The 15,229-nt window shown below is 35.7% G+C and overlaps 1 protein-coding gene across 1 annotated transcript; it reads right to left on the bottom strand.

Annotated features, from left to right (window-relative positions):
* Nucleotides 1-9,795: 9,795 nt before the first annotated feature.
* Nucleotides 9,796-14,936, bottom strand: LOC141291470 (zona pellucida sperm-binding protein 4-like). Its single transcript, XM_073823631.1, has 9 exons — nucleotides 14,911-14,936; nucleotides 11,239-11,513; nucleotides 10,976-11,163; nucleotides 10,805-10,902; nucleotides 10,575-10,732; nucleotides 10,314-10,506; nucleotides 10,094-10,241; nucleotides 9,945-10,017; nucleotides 9,796-9,869 (listed from the first exon to the last, which is right to left on the bottom strand). The coding sequence occupies exons 1-9, from the start codon at nucleotides 14,934-14,936 to the stop codon at nucleotides 9,796-9,798; spliced, it is 1,233 nt and encodes a 410-aa protein (XP_073679732.1).
* Between the last annotated feature and the right edge of the window lie 293 nt (nucleotides 14,937-15,229).

The following is a 15,229-nucleotide window of genomic DNA, read 5'->3' as shown; positions in this document are numbered from 1 at the left end:
TCTCTGTAAACAATGAGTGTCATATACACGCGACAGATCGCTTCCGGCATTTGCGTATACTACGCCAGAGTGCGTTCACATGTAACGTGCCTGATGCTGAACTCGTGCTCATGACAGATGGACATTGCTGTGTATCAAAGGTAAAAAATTATATAAATACGGTTCAGTTTTTCGCAAAAAACGATCGTTTCGTGTCTTAGGACATCAATGTATCATCACGAGTTGCAGGGTGTAATTTGGATTTGTCTGTGCATGGTTTTTTTTTACTTTTAAAGGTCTGGTGCCCATCCACTGCCATTATATGGCTGACAGACTGCACCGGTTTTTGTTAAAAATCTTTGCGTTTGCGTTCTGCTGAGGAAACAAAGTCACCTACATCTTGAATGCCCTGGGGGTAAGCAAATAAACATAAAATTTTCATTTTTGGGTGAACAATCCCTTTAAGTTAACAACATTTATTTATCTTGGAGCAAAAGTATTCAACCACACAGAATTTTGGACATGAGTAAAAGCTTGACAGACAAGGATGGGGTTGGTGAAGTATCAAATGTGACCCTGGACCACAAAACCAGTCTTAAGTCGCTGGGGTATATTTGTAGCAATAGCCAAAAATACATTGTATGGGTCAAAATTATTGATTTTTCTTTTATGCCAAAAATCATTAGGAAATTGAGTAAAGATCATGTTCCATGAAGATTTTTTGCAAAATTCCTACTATAAATATATCAAAATGTAATTTTTGATTAGTAATATGCATTGTTAAGAACTTAATTTGGAGAACTTTAAAGGTGATTTTCTCAGTATTTTGATTTTTTTGCACCCTCAGATTCCAGATTTTCAAATAGATGTATCTCGGTCAAATTTCGAACTTTCATATGATGCATACATCTCAGTTTTGTAAAATTTAACCTTATGACTGGTTTTGTGGTCCAGGGTCACAAATTTAATAGAATATCAGGTTGAATGTCATGATCATATTGATTTATGTTTTTTAATTGATTTGAATTCATTTTGGTTATAGCTCCCCTAGAGCCAAAATGTAGCACAGTTCTAACATCTGTCCTCAAAAATGTCCTATTTGAAAATGTAAGAATTATAATCAAGGTTGGACTTAGTGTTCACAATTAGTCACATGTTCTTAAGTATCTTTACTAAATGATATGAGATTATGTGTTTTAATTATTCATGTAAAAAGACGTTAAAAAGAGACTTACTCAGAAAACTTGCAATATCAGATTTTCTTGACGAATAGAAAGTGTGTAATCCGTAGAATTGATTTTTGAATTTTGATTTTAACATCACCCGTCCCAAAAAATAAAAAAAAGTACTGTATGTGACCCTGGACCACAAAGCCAGTCTTAAGTAGCACTGGTATAGTTGTAGCAATAGACAAAAATACATTGTATGGGTTAATTTTTTTTTTTTTATGCCAAAAATCATTAGGATGTTAAGTAAAGATCATGTTCCATGAATAAATTTTGTAAATTTCCAACCATAAATATATCAAAACGTAATTTTTGATTAGTAATGTGCATTGCTAAGAACTTCATGTAGATAACTTTAAAGACGATTTTCTCAGTATTTTTTTTTTTTTTTTTTTTTGCACCCTCGGATTCCAAATTTTTAAATACTTGTATCTTGGCCAAATATTGTCCTATCCTAACAAACCATGCATTAATGGAAAGCTTATTTATTCATATATGATATGATTTGAAAATTGCTCCACATGACTGGTTTTGTGGTCCAGGGTCACATATTGGTATTTAAAGTGCACATATGTGTACCTTTTGAAAGGGAACCGCCCCAGTGACAGTTTTGTACCATTCTTTCTATCTTTTTTTCTCCGAGTGTATCTTTCTTGAATCATAAGCGGAACAGAAATATAAAATCTTTTATTATTGCGCCACCTATTGTCAGGTGGATGTCTGTTCACATAGCCTATATACGATTTATGTTAACTTTTAAAAATACTGTAAAGGTTCTATATTGGCATCTGTGGTTCCTTGAAGAACCTTTAACCTTTATGGAATCTTTCTGCTGCAGAAAAGGTTCTTTACAATGGAGAAAATAATTAAATTATTAAATTGGCTTAGCCAGTAAAACATTTCATAATTAAACTGTTAAAATGTTCTTTGAACTAAGAAAATAATGGCTCTTTTGAGAACTGATGACTGAAAAGTTCTTAAAAATCTAAAATGGTTCTTCTATGGCATCACTGCGAAAACCCATTTTTGAATCTTTTTTTTAAGTGTATATTGTTCATCCATCTATTCTCCAAAATGATTATCCTCTGTAGGTTTGAGGGTGCAATATATTGTAATTCTACTAAAGCCATAGTTTACGTTAAGGAACAGACCGACATTAAGTCGTTAAATTCTTCTTAATGTTCTGCATAAATATGACCGACAACATCATCAGATTTTCATATAAGTCCTGAAAGTAGACAAAGAGAACCCAATCAAACAAGTGAGAGAAAAGTATTGTCTTTGTCATTTATTTATCTGTGCATTGCAAAAGTATGTGAATCTTTGCTTTCAGTATCTGGTGTGACCCCTTTTTGCTGCAGTAACTGAAGGTAAAGTTTCTTGTAATGCTGATGAGTCCTGCACAATAACATGTGGGACTTTTAGCCCATTCCTTAGTGCCGAACCACTTAAACTCTGATGTTGGTGGGTTTCCTCCAATGAACTGCTTGCTTAGGTCCTTCCACAACATTTTAATTGGATTAAGGTCTGGACTTTGACTCAGCCATTCCAAAACATTAACTTGTTCTTCTTTAAACATTCTTTGGTAGAATGACTTTTGTGCTTGGGGACATTGTCTTGCTGCATGACCCACGTTCTCTTGAGACTCTGTTCTTCAATAGATGTCCTGATGTTTTCATTTAGAATTTGCTGGTATAATTCAGAATTCATTGTTCCATCAATGATGGGAGCCTGTCCTGGCCAAGATGCAGGAAAACAGGCCCAAGCCATGATATTACCACCACCATGTTTCACAGATGGGATAAGATTCTTAAGCTGGAATGAACCAATAAGTTCTATTTTGGTTTCATCCATCCACTAAACCTTTCTCCGGTAGTCCTCTGGCTTGTCTACATGATCTTTAGCAAGCAAATTTCTTTTTGGAGAACAGTGGCTTTCTTCTTGCAACTCTGCTATGTGCACCATTGGTTGCTCAGTGTTCTCCTGATGGTGGGCTCATGAACATTAACATTAGCCAATGTGAGAAAGGCCTTTAGTTGCTTAGAAGTTACCCTTGGAACTTTTGCAACCTCGCAGACTATTACACGTTCTTTGGAGTGATCTTTGTTTGTTGACCACTTCTCAGGAAGGTAACAGTGGTCTTGAATTTCCTCCATTTGTACACAATCTGTCTGACTGTGGATTTGTGGAGTCCAAACTCTTTAGAGATGATTTTGTAATCTTTTCTAGCCCGATGAGCAACATCAACTCTTTTTTCCGAGGTCCTTAGTAATCTCCCTTGTTTGTGACATGATTCACTTGCACAAACCCGATCAGACTTTGATAAATCCCTGTTCTTTGAATAAAACAGGTCATATACTGACATTTGTGACCCTGGACCACAAAACCAGTCTTAAGTCGCTGGGGTATATTTGTAGCAATAGCCAAAAATACATAGTATGGGTCAAAATTATTGATTTTTCTTTTATGCCAAAAATCATTAGGAAATTAAGTAAAGATCATGTTCCATTTAAGATTTTTTGTAAAATTCCTACTGTAAACATATCAAAATGTAATTTTTGATTAGTAATATGCATTGTTAAGAATTGAATTTGGACAACTTTAAAGGTGATTTTCTCAGTATTTTGATTTTTTGCACCCTCAGATTCCAGATTTTCAAATAGATGTATCTCGGCCAAATATTGTCCTATCCTAACAAACCATACATCAATAGAAAGCTTATTTATTGAGATGTATACATCTCAATTTTGTAAAATTTAACCTTATGACTGGTTTTGTGGTCCAGGGTCACATTTGATAGTCATTGCTCTGACTGAAAACACATCTGCGCAGATAAATGACAAAGAAAATATATTTCTCTCACTGGTTTGATTGGGTTCTCTACATCCTACAGTCCTTGAGAAAAATGTATGTCTGAACTGTGTCAACTGACAATAAACTTGCACTTATTGATCTTAAAATATATGAGTGCCTTTGTTTTGTCTCAAGATGAACACCAGTAATGGTTTTATCTGAGGCAGATTCATAAAAAGTACTCAAATGTCCTAATTAAAATATGGCCTAATCCTGGCTTAACCTAAACCCTGTCTGTGAAACCAGCCTATAGAGTGACAAATGATATTTATAAGCATTATGTAAGTAGTCAGCTAAACGTTTATGAAGATCTCATTGATTTTCATCTTACTTTTGGCCAAATAAATATCAGCAACTGCACCAAATTGCATATTTTTGTTGTTTTGAGGGTTTTTTGGTCATTGAAACTTTAGGAGAAGATTTAGGTGAAAAGACATTATGAGAAACCTCTTCTGAAGCTTTTCATGATTCTCCATTATGGAGACTATAGGGGAACTTTATGAGAAACAACTTCTGAAGTTTCTTTTGGACAGTTCTCCACTATGCAGACTGTAGACGAAGATTGTTTTAATGTAGTTTGGCTGGTGGTGCACTAACTTGGCAAATTTGTGTGTAGACATGATGATTTATTTGTAATAAGTGACCTTGCGACAGTAGATTATGGAGATTATGTTGAGCGACATAAGGCTACTGAATCAGCCTCCTCTGGCAGCTCCTCCGATGTTCTAGTTGAGTCTGGGCATGTTGATGCTACTTAAACGTATTTTTCATTTGTTTAGTCATTTTGTTATTTGTCACTTGTACAATGTTTAACTATACACTGTCGCTGAAACATTTGGGATCAGTAAGATTTTAAATTTTTTTTTTAAGTCAAAGTTGATCATCAAAGTTCCATTTATTTGATCAAAAATACAGAACAAAATTATATTATGAAATATTATTACCATTTAAAATAACAGTTTTTTAATACTTTAAAATATAATTTATTTCTGTGATGAAAAGCTGAATTTTCATCAGCCATTACTCCAGTCTTCAGTGTCACATGATCCTTCATAAATCATTCTAATGTACTGATTTATTACTTTTTCATTTTTTTCATTTTATTACTATTATCAATGTTGGAAACAGTTGTGCTGCTTAATATTTTTTTTTGGAACCTGTGATACTTTTTTCAGGATTCTTTGTTGAATAAAAATAAAAAAAGAACAGCATTTATTCAAAATAAAAATCTTTACTATCACTTTTTATGCAAAAGATTTCTATTTTAAATAAATGCTGTTTGTTTTAACATTTTATTCATCAAAGAATCCTAAAAAAAGGTATCACAGGTTCCAAAAAAATATTAAGCAGCACAACTGTTTTGAACATTGCTAATAAATCAGCATATTAGAATGATTTATGAAGGATCATGTGACACTGGAGTAATGATGCTGAAATCACAGGAATCACAGGATTCAGCTTTGCATCACAGGAATAAATTATATTTTAAATTATATTAAAATAAAAAACACTATTTTAAATTGCATTAACATTTTAATATACACCTCCTCTGAATTTTGGGGTCACTAAACTTTTTCTTTGTTTCTCTCTTTAAAATAAATGAATACTTTAATTCAGCAAGGATGTGTTAATTTGATAAAAAGTGATAGTAAAGAAAAGATTTCTATTTTGAATAAATGCTGTTCGTTTTAACGTTTTAGTCATCAAAGAATCCTGAAAAAAGTATCACAGGTTCAAAAAAAAAAAATATTAAGCAGCACAACTGTTTCCAACATTGATAATAAAAGTAATAAATCAGTATATTACAATGTTTTACAATGTGACACTAAAGACTGAAGTAATGATGCTCAAAAAAATTAATTCAGCTTTGCATTACAGGAATAAATTTAAAAGTTTAATTTTAAAGCATATTAAAATAAAAAAACTGTTATTTTGAATTACAATAATATTTCAAAATTTTACTTTGTGACCAAGCAAATGGAAGTTTGATAAGCATAAGAGACTTTTTTAAAAAACATCTTACTGATCCCAAACTTTTGAGCGACAGTGTGTAGTTAAACATTGTAAAATAAGTGACAAAAAAAAAAAAATTGCCGAAACAAATCGAAAATTACGTTTAGGTAGCATCAACATGCCCGGACATATTTTAATGAGACTCAGAAGACTAGAACATCGGAGGAGCTGCCAGAGGAGGCTGATTCAGTAGCCTATTATGTCGCTTAACATAATCTTAATAATCTTTTGTCGCAAGGTCACTTATTACACAAAAATCATCATGTCTACACACAGATTTGCCAAGTTAGTGCACCACCAGCCAAACTACATTAAAACAATCTTTTTCTACAGTCTACATAGTGAAGAACTGACCAAAAGTAACTTTAGAAGTTGTTTCTCATAAAGTTTCCCCTATTGCCTCCATAATGGAGAATCAGTCAAGAGAAGCTTCAGAGGAGGTTTTCTCATTTGTTTTATGTTATTGTTACTTCATTGTCACTGTATTATTGTCTCTTGTTAGGCTGTTTTCCATTGTGGTTGTGTTAGGAGATGCCTGTTGTTTTGAGTTTTTTTTTTTTTTTTGGTGTAAAGATATTATGAGAAACTTCTTCTGAAGGTTCTCTTCATTCTCCATTATGGAGACTATAGGGGAAAGTTTATGAGAAGCAACTTCTGAAGTTACTTTTGGTCAGTTGTCCACTATGTAGCTTGTAGAAGAAGATTGTTTTAATGTAGTTTGGCTGGTGGTGCACTAACTTGGCAAATCTGTGTGTAGACATGATGATTTTTTTGTAATAAGTGACCTTGCGACAGTAGATTATGGAGATTATGTTGAGCGACATAAGGCTACTGAATCAGCCTCCTCTGGCAGCTCCTCCGATGTTCTAGTTGAGTCTGGGCATGTTGATGCTACTTAAACATATTTTTCATTTGTTTAGTCATTTTGTTATTTGTCACTTATTTTATACAATGTTTAACTATACGCTGTCGCTTAAAAGTTTGGGTAAGATTTTTAATGTTTTTAACAAAAAAGTTTCTTATGCTTCAATTTATTTGATCACAAAATAACATTTTAAAATATTATTGCAATTCAAAATAACAGTTTATTATTTTGATATACTTTAAAATGAATATAATTTAAAATCAAACTTTAAAATTTATTTTTGTGATGCAAAGCTGAATTTTCATCAGCCATTACTCCAGTCTTCAGTGTCACATGATCTTTCAGAAATCATTCTAATATACTGATTTATTACTTTTATTATCAATGTTGGAAACAGTTGTGTTGCTTAATTTTTTTGGAACCTGTGATATTTTTTCAGGATTCTTTGATAAATATAACGTTAAAAAGAACAGCATTTATTCAAAATAGAAATCTTTTCTAACAATGTAAGTCTTTACTATTACTTTAAAAAAAAAAAAATCAAATTAACAAATCCTTGCTGAATTAAAGTATTAATTCATTTTAAAAAGAGAAAGAAAGAAAAAGTTTAGCTACAACAAACTTCGGACGAGGTGTTTATTGTTTAAAGTTTTCTATTTTAAATAAATGCTATTCTTTTTAACGTTTTATTTATTAAAGAATCCTAAAAAAGTATGACAGGTTCCATAAAAAAATTAAGCAGCACAACTGTTTCCAACATTGATGATAAATCAGCATATTAGAATGATTTATGAAGAATCATGTGACACTGGAGTATGATGCTGAAAATTCAGCTTTGCATCACAGGAATAAATAATATTTTAAAGTATATTAAAATAGAAAACCACTATTTTAAATTTCATTAACATTTCATAATATTACCGTTTTTCTGTTTTTTGAAAACAAATAAATTCAGTCTTGATGAGCAGAAAAGTCTCCTTTAAAAAGCATTACAAATCTTACTAATCCCAAACTTTTGAGCGTCAGTGTATATGTGTAACAGGTCTTACTTTAATTTTTATGGACTTTTAGTATGTATTCATTAGTTCCTGTCTTGCTTTGTTTAGTTTCCTGCCACTTATTAGTTGTCATGGTTATTCATTTAATCACCACATGTGTTTTTTGGCTTTATATACCTTTGTTTTATTAAAATAAAAAAAGTAATACTAGTAATGAGAAACCGAGGCTTTCTGGAACGTTTAAGACTCATGAAACTGTGCTTACAAACAGTTCATTACTCGAAGCTTTAAACACAAAGCGCATTAGTGACATCTAGTGGTCGGACTTGTTTTCTCCACCATATCTAACAAATTTTCACGGAGCAGAGGATATATACGGTTTGAAAAAGCATGTGACCAAACAAATCTGTAAAGTGTGAAATCAATCTGGGATCAATACAGTTCTATCTAATCAGATATTTGGTGTTTCTCAAACGAAAGGCTGCATCCTACTAATGCTGTGTCTTTCCTAGTTCAGTACTTATGCTGCGTTCCAGGCAGGTTTTTGAGCTGGTAAATCACAACTTCAAATCACGACTCACGAGGCAAGTCACCCCAAACTGCCTGAGCGCATTTATTACATTATTATTAATTTGTTTGCAACGTTATATTGTCCTAAAGTCTATTTTTTCCACTGTGTACCACTTGCATAAACACCGCACTCGTAGGTGCTGATATAGTGGTTTCGCGGGCTATGTCACGTCAGAACTCGGAACAGACCTTTTTCACAGAAACCGGAAATACGCAATCGCAGGGTATGCAGACTTCCTGTGTAATGTCAACAGCAGAAAGCCGGGTAATTTAAAATGGAGAGAGTCTACACAACTTCCCTCACTGGTTTGCCAAAGATAACTTTTGCTGACCTGATAAGAGTCGGAGGAAAACTCCATCACAAAGAGGAACAAATTGGATAAAGGATATAAATAGGGTGACCAGACATCCCGAAAAATTCGGGACAGTCCCAAAATCTAAGCTGCTGTCCCGAATCCCGAACTAATTATCCCAAAAATTAAACTGGTCCGCAGCGAAATCAAAGTAAAAATGAATTTAATGACTTGTGCAGAGTTCCATAAATACATCCTGGGAAAGACAGGAGTGCTGGCAGCAGTGAAAAGATCTGCAAAATATGCTGATGTCGAGCCTCCACAACCTCGGTAGGCTATATAGCTCAAGTGTGAATTTAAAGTTATATATTGTTTCTATTAATTTATCTAGGCTATATGCACAAAGACAATACAACCTTTTTGTCCCCTTTTTGCTTTATAGAGTAGATGAAGAGAGCGCAAGTTGCAGCAGCCGTTAGGACAGTTGAAAGTGCAGGCAGAAGTCGCGTGAAGTCAGACCGGTCGAGGGCGAGGCGCCGTGTTCAAAATAATACTTCTATAGCCTACGTATTAGGCTATATCAATTTATAAGCATATGTACTTGTTAATAAAAATATGATTGGTTCATTAACTTCAGTTTGAAGTATAAAAATGCCTAACATTACTTCTATATTATAAAATTATATGTAGGCTACTTATATTAATAAAACATGAAATTCATTATCTTTATTATTCATTACACCCCCCCTCCCGAATTTCAACCAATCTCATCTGGTCACCCTAACTGAACCAGATCTTAAGGGAAGGGTGTCTAGAAGACCTTTTGAGAACACAAATTTGTGAACCAAAACAGGCCCAATGGTTGATGCACCAAATGACTGAAGGTAGATTTGGAGTCACAATTGATCTTAACATAGCAAATAAACAAGCAACTTTAGGTAGCTTGGCATGAAACACTGAGACAGTGTAAGGTGCTACATGGTTTATTAAAAGACAACTCAAACAACCAATCTCACTTCTCCACTGGAAACAGTTTGTCCAATAGTGGAGGTCCTCACAGCAACATCTCTTCCTAAAAAGGAGAAAAAGTAGTGAGAAAGGCCACGAAGTCACAAATCAAGTGGAAATAGTTACTGCGTGCACTTACTCTTCCTGCCACAGCTTTGCTCACAGGAGCCAGAAGAGGGATGGCACACCGCTGTACTGCAATGGATGAAGATCTGAAAGAGAGAAGGGTTAAGCCATAGAATCCATTAAAGAGTAATATTAGGGGTTCAGGAAGAGCTGAGAGCATACGGTTTCCTGCAGAGGAGCCAGTGATGCTGGATCAACAAACGTGAACATCTTGACAACGAAGCGCTTGTAGTGGGTTGGGAACTGAAGACCAGACGCTCTAGTCACTGGAACCAGTGCGGTCAGGTAACGGTCATCATAGTAAGGGCATCTGAAGAGGAAAGAGGCAGTTAGAGAGTTCCTCACAGCAGACTAGCTGGATAAAGACTGTCGGCAGACTCACCCATCAATCAGAAGATCCCACTGGGGTAGACTGAGTGGACTGGGGGTTGATGTCGCCCAACAACGTCCCAGCATCAGGACAAGGTTGGGGTCAGTCCTCTCCAGAATGCGCACCTCAACATACACAGGCTCTCGCAGGACTTTCGTGACGGGATAATCAGCAGCACCGTAGTAGGACGTGTAGGCCTCATCCCCTGAGGAACACTGGGGTTTAACCACAGTCCACTGCAACCTGGACTTTAAGACTGAAGACAAGTCTTACCTTCTGCGCAACCTTTGGTGACACACTGGCCATTGGCCAGTCTAAGCTCCACTCTGAGAGGTCCAGGAGCAGCTACTGGTGGAGGTGCAGGAACACTGTTGACCTCCACAACCAGAGCTTCCACAGCAGTACCAGAGTACCTACACTGGAAGAGAAGCCTGGACAACAAACGGTCAACTTGTAGAGTTTGTCAGAGATGGTACTGAAGATAAAGGGTATGAGTCACCTACTCAAAATGGCTGTCTCTCGTGATGGAACCAAACGGACCAACGCCTACTTCATACGAGGAGGTCATTCTGTTTTCATACACCACATATCCACGGTCCTCCTGCAAATATGAACACTGTTGGCATCCAGCCCATCATAAGCCATGCAGAATAAAGCCAGAAGCATCTCCTCACCATCATGCTCGTGCCACATGCGGTGACAGGGAACTGGTATATAGCAAAGAAAGGTGTAGAGTCCACAGGAGCGCAAGGTGGTTCACTTCCACCCACTAGACGGACCGAATCCAGACTCAGCCGAGGCAGCGTAACATCTCTAGCCACCACTACCACAAACTGACCATCTCTAATACACTGGACAGTCACTGGAATGACACACAAGAGTAGATTAATGTGGGTAACAAACATTAACCAAGTTTCATCAGATTCAAAACTCTTACCTGCTTTCCCATAGTAACACTGTTGTCCGTTAAAGCAGCAGTTGATAGCCTCACACTCAGCACCACTGATACCAAGTTGTCCACATTGGATCTGCTCATAATCAGCTACAGCACATTTGTCAACAGGCTCGGCCTTCACTGGCTGCTGAAGCTGAAACTTCTGAGGAACCTGCTGAGCAGATTGTTGTTGAGCTGACTGTTTAAACCGATGGTCAGACGGCTGGAACATCAGAGCTTGAGGATTCTGAGCTGGAAAACCCATTTGAGGAAGAGCACTGCAAAAAGAACAAGCCAAAACACATAGTGTTTGGAAATAACGTAAATGCCACTTTCCTGCCATTACTAAACAACTGAACATAGCTTCAGGAGGCCTTGGACTGCTATTTATACTCTGCAAATGAATAGTCGTTATCAACCACACCCCCTTTAATCAAGAACCATTACAGCTGCTCTGACTAATTAACTTTAACTTCACATTTGATTGGATGTTCTTGAACAACAGTGGCTGCATCTTACTTAGTATTTTTTGTCTTGATTCTAGTGAAAATTTCTACAAATTCCTAAGTTAAGATGCATTTAAAATGCATCTTGATTTAAAAATATTTTACTTACCCCATTGCCAGATAATTTTAACTGTTTCCAGGGAGAAAAAACTAAATTAAGTGCATTTTGCAAATAACAAGATTAAATATCTTGAATACATCTTACGGGCAAAAACGCTGTTTTTTCATGCAGCTGTGAAGTTTGAGATTTAGGCCTTTGTGTTTTTTCAGAAAACAGCCAAACATCACTAATAAGTGTTTCTTTTATAGCACTTTATCTATTTGTATCAATAGATTTCAATTACAATACATATTTTTAAGGCCAAGAGTTTTTTTCTCCTACACTGAGCCATAAATCTCCACTTCAGCAGCACTTAAACACACCACACTTTACATTTGTATTCTGTCTATATCCTGAAGGTTTTTACAGAGGGATTTGTTCATATTAGCTTGATTTTATACAACATTTTCTCCCCAAAATGGTAAGAAATACATGTTTTTTGTCTGTTCAAAGTTTTTTCCTGAATTATGGAGTGATGAAATGATATACCCCAAATTCCCTCTGTAAAAGCATTTGACACTATGTCAAAAAATTAAACAAGAATTTTGAAACTGACTTCATCCAGTGTTTAGATTTCTGGACTAGAAATGTATGCAAATAAACACATATTTCATATTATCAATGTAATCGATCAACTGGGTCAGTAAGGCGATAACTATTAGTTGTCTTTTTTACCCTATTTACTGGCAGTGTCTCGCCTTAATTTAAGAATTTTTAGAAATTTTGACTAGAAACAAGATAAAAATACTAAGATAAGCCTTTTTTTTTCTTTTTTAAAAGATAGCCATCTCAGATGTACATGATTATTGTCAAATGCTCATTAATATTCTTAAGGGATAAGTGTGAATATGTTCAGAAAGACTGGATTCAATAAAACAAAGAATTTTAAATAAGAGTACTGTTTTTTTTTTTTTACGTACTTGAATTTAACATGTCGAGCCAGAGGAGAGCGAACCGGAGCCGCTGCGCACGCACCCGCATCCCCCGATCGTTATGTCCATCCACTGCACACATGCACGCGCTCCAGAGCACACTGCATTTTACTTCATCACCACTGAACAGCCATGAAGTTACAATAGCGCACGAATGATCCAACTCCTTAAAACAAGCTACAGGTGTCAAGAATCACAGAGGAACTTTTCCTTTTCAGCAATGGGATCAAAGTTACTGGCCTTAGTTCAGTGAATCGGCCCACCCTCTGTGTTCATCCCCTCTAGTGGCCCTCCATATGGGCAATGCTGCATAATTGGGTCAACAGTGTGTGCCTGCATTGGCTGTTTCTCTAATATGACTGACAGGTGCTTTATGATCCATTTGCCTCACTTTTAAACCTCTGAAAAGTGGAGTATTGCCATATTGTGGTGCAAGTTTGGCTCTTAAAACACAATCAGTCTGACAAGATAAAATAAAGCCATTACAGCACAGACTATTAATCCGAACTCAGAATAAATTACACTAGTGAACACCATACACACTTGTGCAGTTTGTAATTTTACCATTAAGCACATTCATTTACATTACTGGACCTGGACCTTAAGTTGTTCAGAGTAATTGTTAGTCTTGAGAATTTTTGGAGGTACTGAACATATCAATTTTTCCACTAAGAGTTTATCCGGGACGTTCTAAAACGCTTAACGTGGCTTAATGTACGTAAAAAACTACCAGGAAACCCCAAATTTCTGTCAAACCTTACTTGGAACAAACACTAACTACTATCAAAAAAACGAGTCCTTATTCCACAGATAAAGTGAATAATATCACGTTAAGCGTTTTCTCCCCCATAGAAGCCCATTGTAAGGAAACTGCTTAACGTGGTTTAACTTACCTTAACAGCGACCAGGGAAGACCAAACTTCTGTTACATTTCACTTATAATAAACACTTTCTGCTCTCAAAAGAACGAGCTCTCATTCAGCATATAAAGTGATCGCCCCCCATAGAAGTCCATTATACAAAAAAAAAGCTTAACGTGGCTTAACATTTTACTTATAATAAACACTTTCTGCTGTCAAAAGAATGAGCTCTTATTCAGCGTATAAAGTGAATAATATCACGCTTTTCTCCCTATAGAACTCCATTAAGGAAAAAGCTTAACATGGTTTGTTATAATGGACTTCTATGGGGGGCGATCAAATTTATATGCTGAATAAGAGCTCGTTCTTTTGACAGCAGCAAGTATTTATTATAAGTAAAAATTTTAAAAATTTAATAAAGTTTCCTTATAATGGGCTTATTTGGGGGAGAAAACGCTTAACGTGATATTATTCACTTTATCTGTGGAATAAGGGCTCGTTCTTTTGATAGTAGTTAGTGTTTGTTCCAAGTAAGGTTTGACAGAAACTTTAAGCGTTTTAGAACGCCCCGTTTATCCATAACTTTCAAGGTAAGTAACGTAGCTAACATTAGAGAGCAATCAGGCTAACAAATTACTAGTGTGTCCACTTAGACCGAGGACTAGGGTTATAAGGTTATGTATGGATAGTATAGAGGACATGTACAACTTTATTAAAGCAATATAACAGTCGTGGTCTTGATGTTACAAACAATCTTGCTCGATGTTTTTGCCATCTTTGTTGTTTAACTGGTTACCGGCATACTGGGGCGGAAATAGGTTTACACAGCAATTGCGTATTTCCGGTGCAAAATACGGAAGTTGTGAGAAAGGTCTACTGGGAGTACATCGATCTAGTACGAGTTCACGAGTGGAAAGTCACGGGTTTGATTGCTGTTCCAGTGCACTTTCACTGGTAGAAGGTAGGGAAAACACGGGCTACGGGTTGTCTGGAACGCGACATTAGTAACCTGAATCCTGTCACTGTTTAAACTGCCCTGTCAGTTAACATTATCTACATTTAGTTAAATTTGATTTACTACCCAAAGAAGAGGCACTTTCTTTCACGAGAACTCTGCTCGTGCTTGCATTATAATGCATTTAAAAGTTAATGACCAAACCTATCATTATAAAAGTTCATAATGTTGCTGCACATGAAATATAACGCGGATAACATTAAATAAATATTTTTTATTAGGTTACACTTTGATTTATCACTAGTTAAACCCCTTTCTCTACCTGTTTGTTAGCCGCATATCCGCCATGTTTGTAGTTTTTCTTAACACTTTTTATGCGTGTTTGTAGTTCTAATCGAATCCTCATTTACCGCGCAATGTGTTGTGGGCAATATTAGCCGTTAGAGTGCGCACTGATCCGCACTTCGAATTCTGAAGTTAAGTAGTAGACCATCCGGTAAACTTTGGAATACTTTTTTTAAACATACTACGATTTAGGACATACTAATTCTATTTTCGAATACTATTTAGGACGGATAGTATGCAAATTTGGGAGGCTAAATCGCTATCTTGTTCCGTCCAAAGTGACTTGAAAGCACCGA

This window comes from Garra rufa, chromosome 18 (assembly GCF_049309525.1).
Source record: "Garra rufa chromosome 18, GarRuf1.0, whole genome shotgun sequence".
NCBI lineage: Eukaryota > Metazoa > Chordata > Actinopteri > Cypriniformes > Cyprinidae > Garra > Garra rufa.
This window is presented reverse-complemented; position numbering and strand designations above follow the sequence as displayed.

Coding starts and splice junctions, on each gene's coding strand:
- LOC141291470 (XM_073823631.1), bottom strand. CDS start 14,936: ATGGCGGATATGCGGCTAACAAACAG. Junction 10,507..10,574: donor CACCAAAGGTTGCGCAGAAG/GTAAGACTTGTC, acceptor AGTGTTCCTCAG/GGGATGAGGCCTACACGTCC. Junction 9,870..9,944: donor GCAAAGCTGTGGCAGGAAGA/GTAAGTGCACGC, acceptor TCTCCTTTTTAG/GAAGAGATGTTGCTGTGAGG.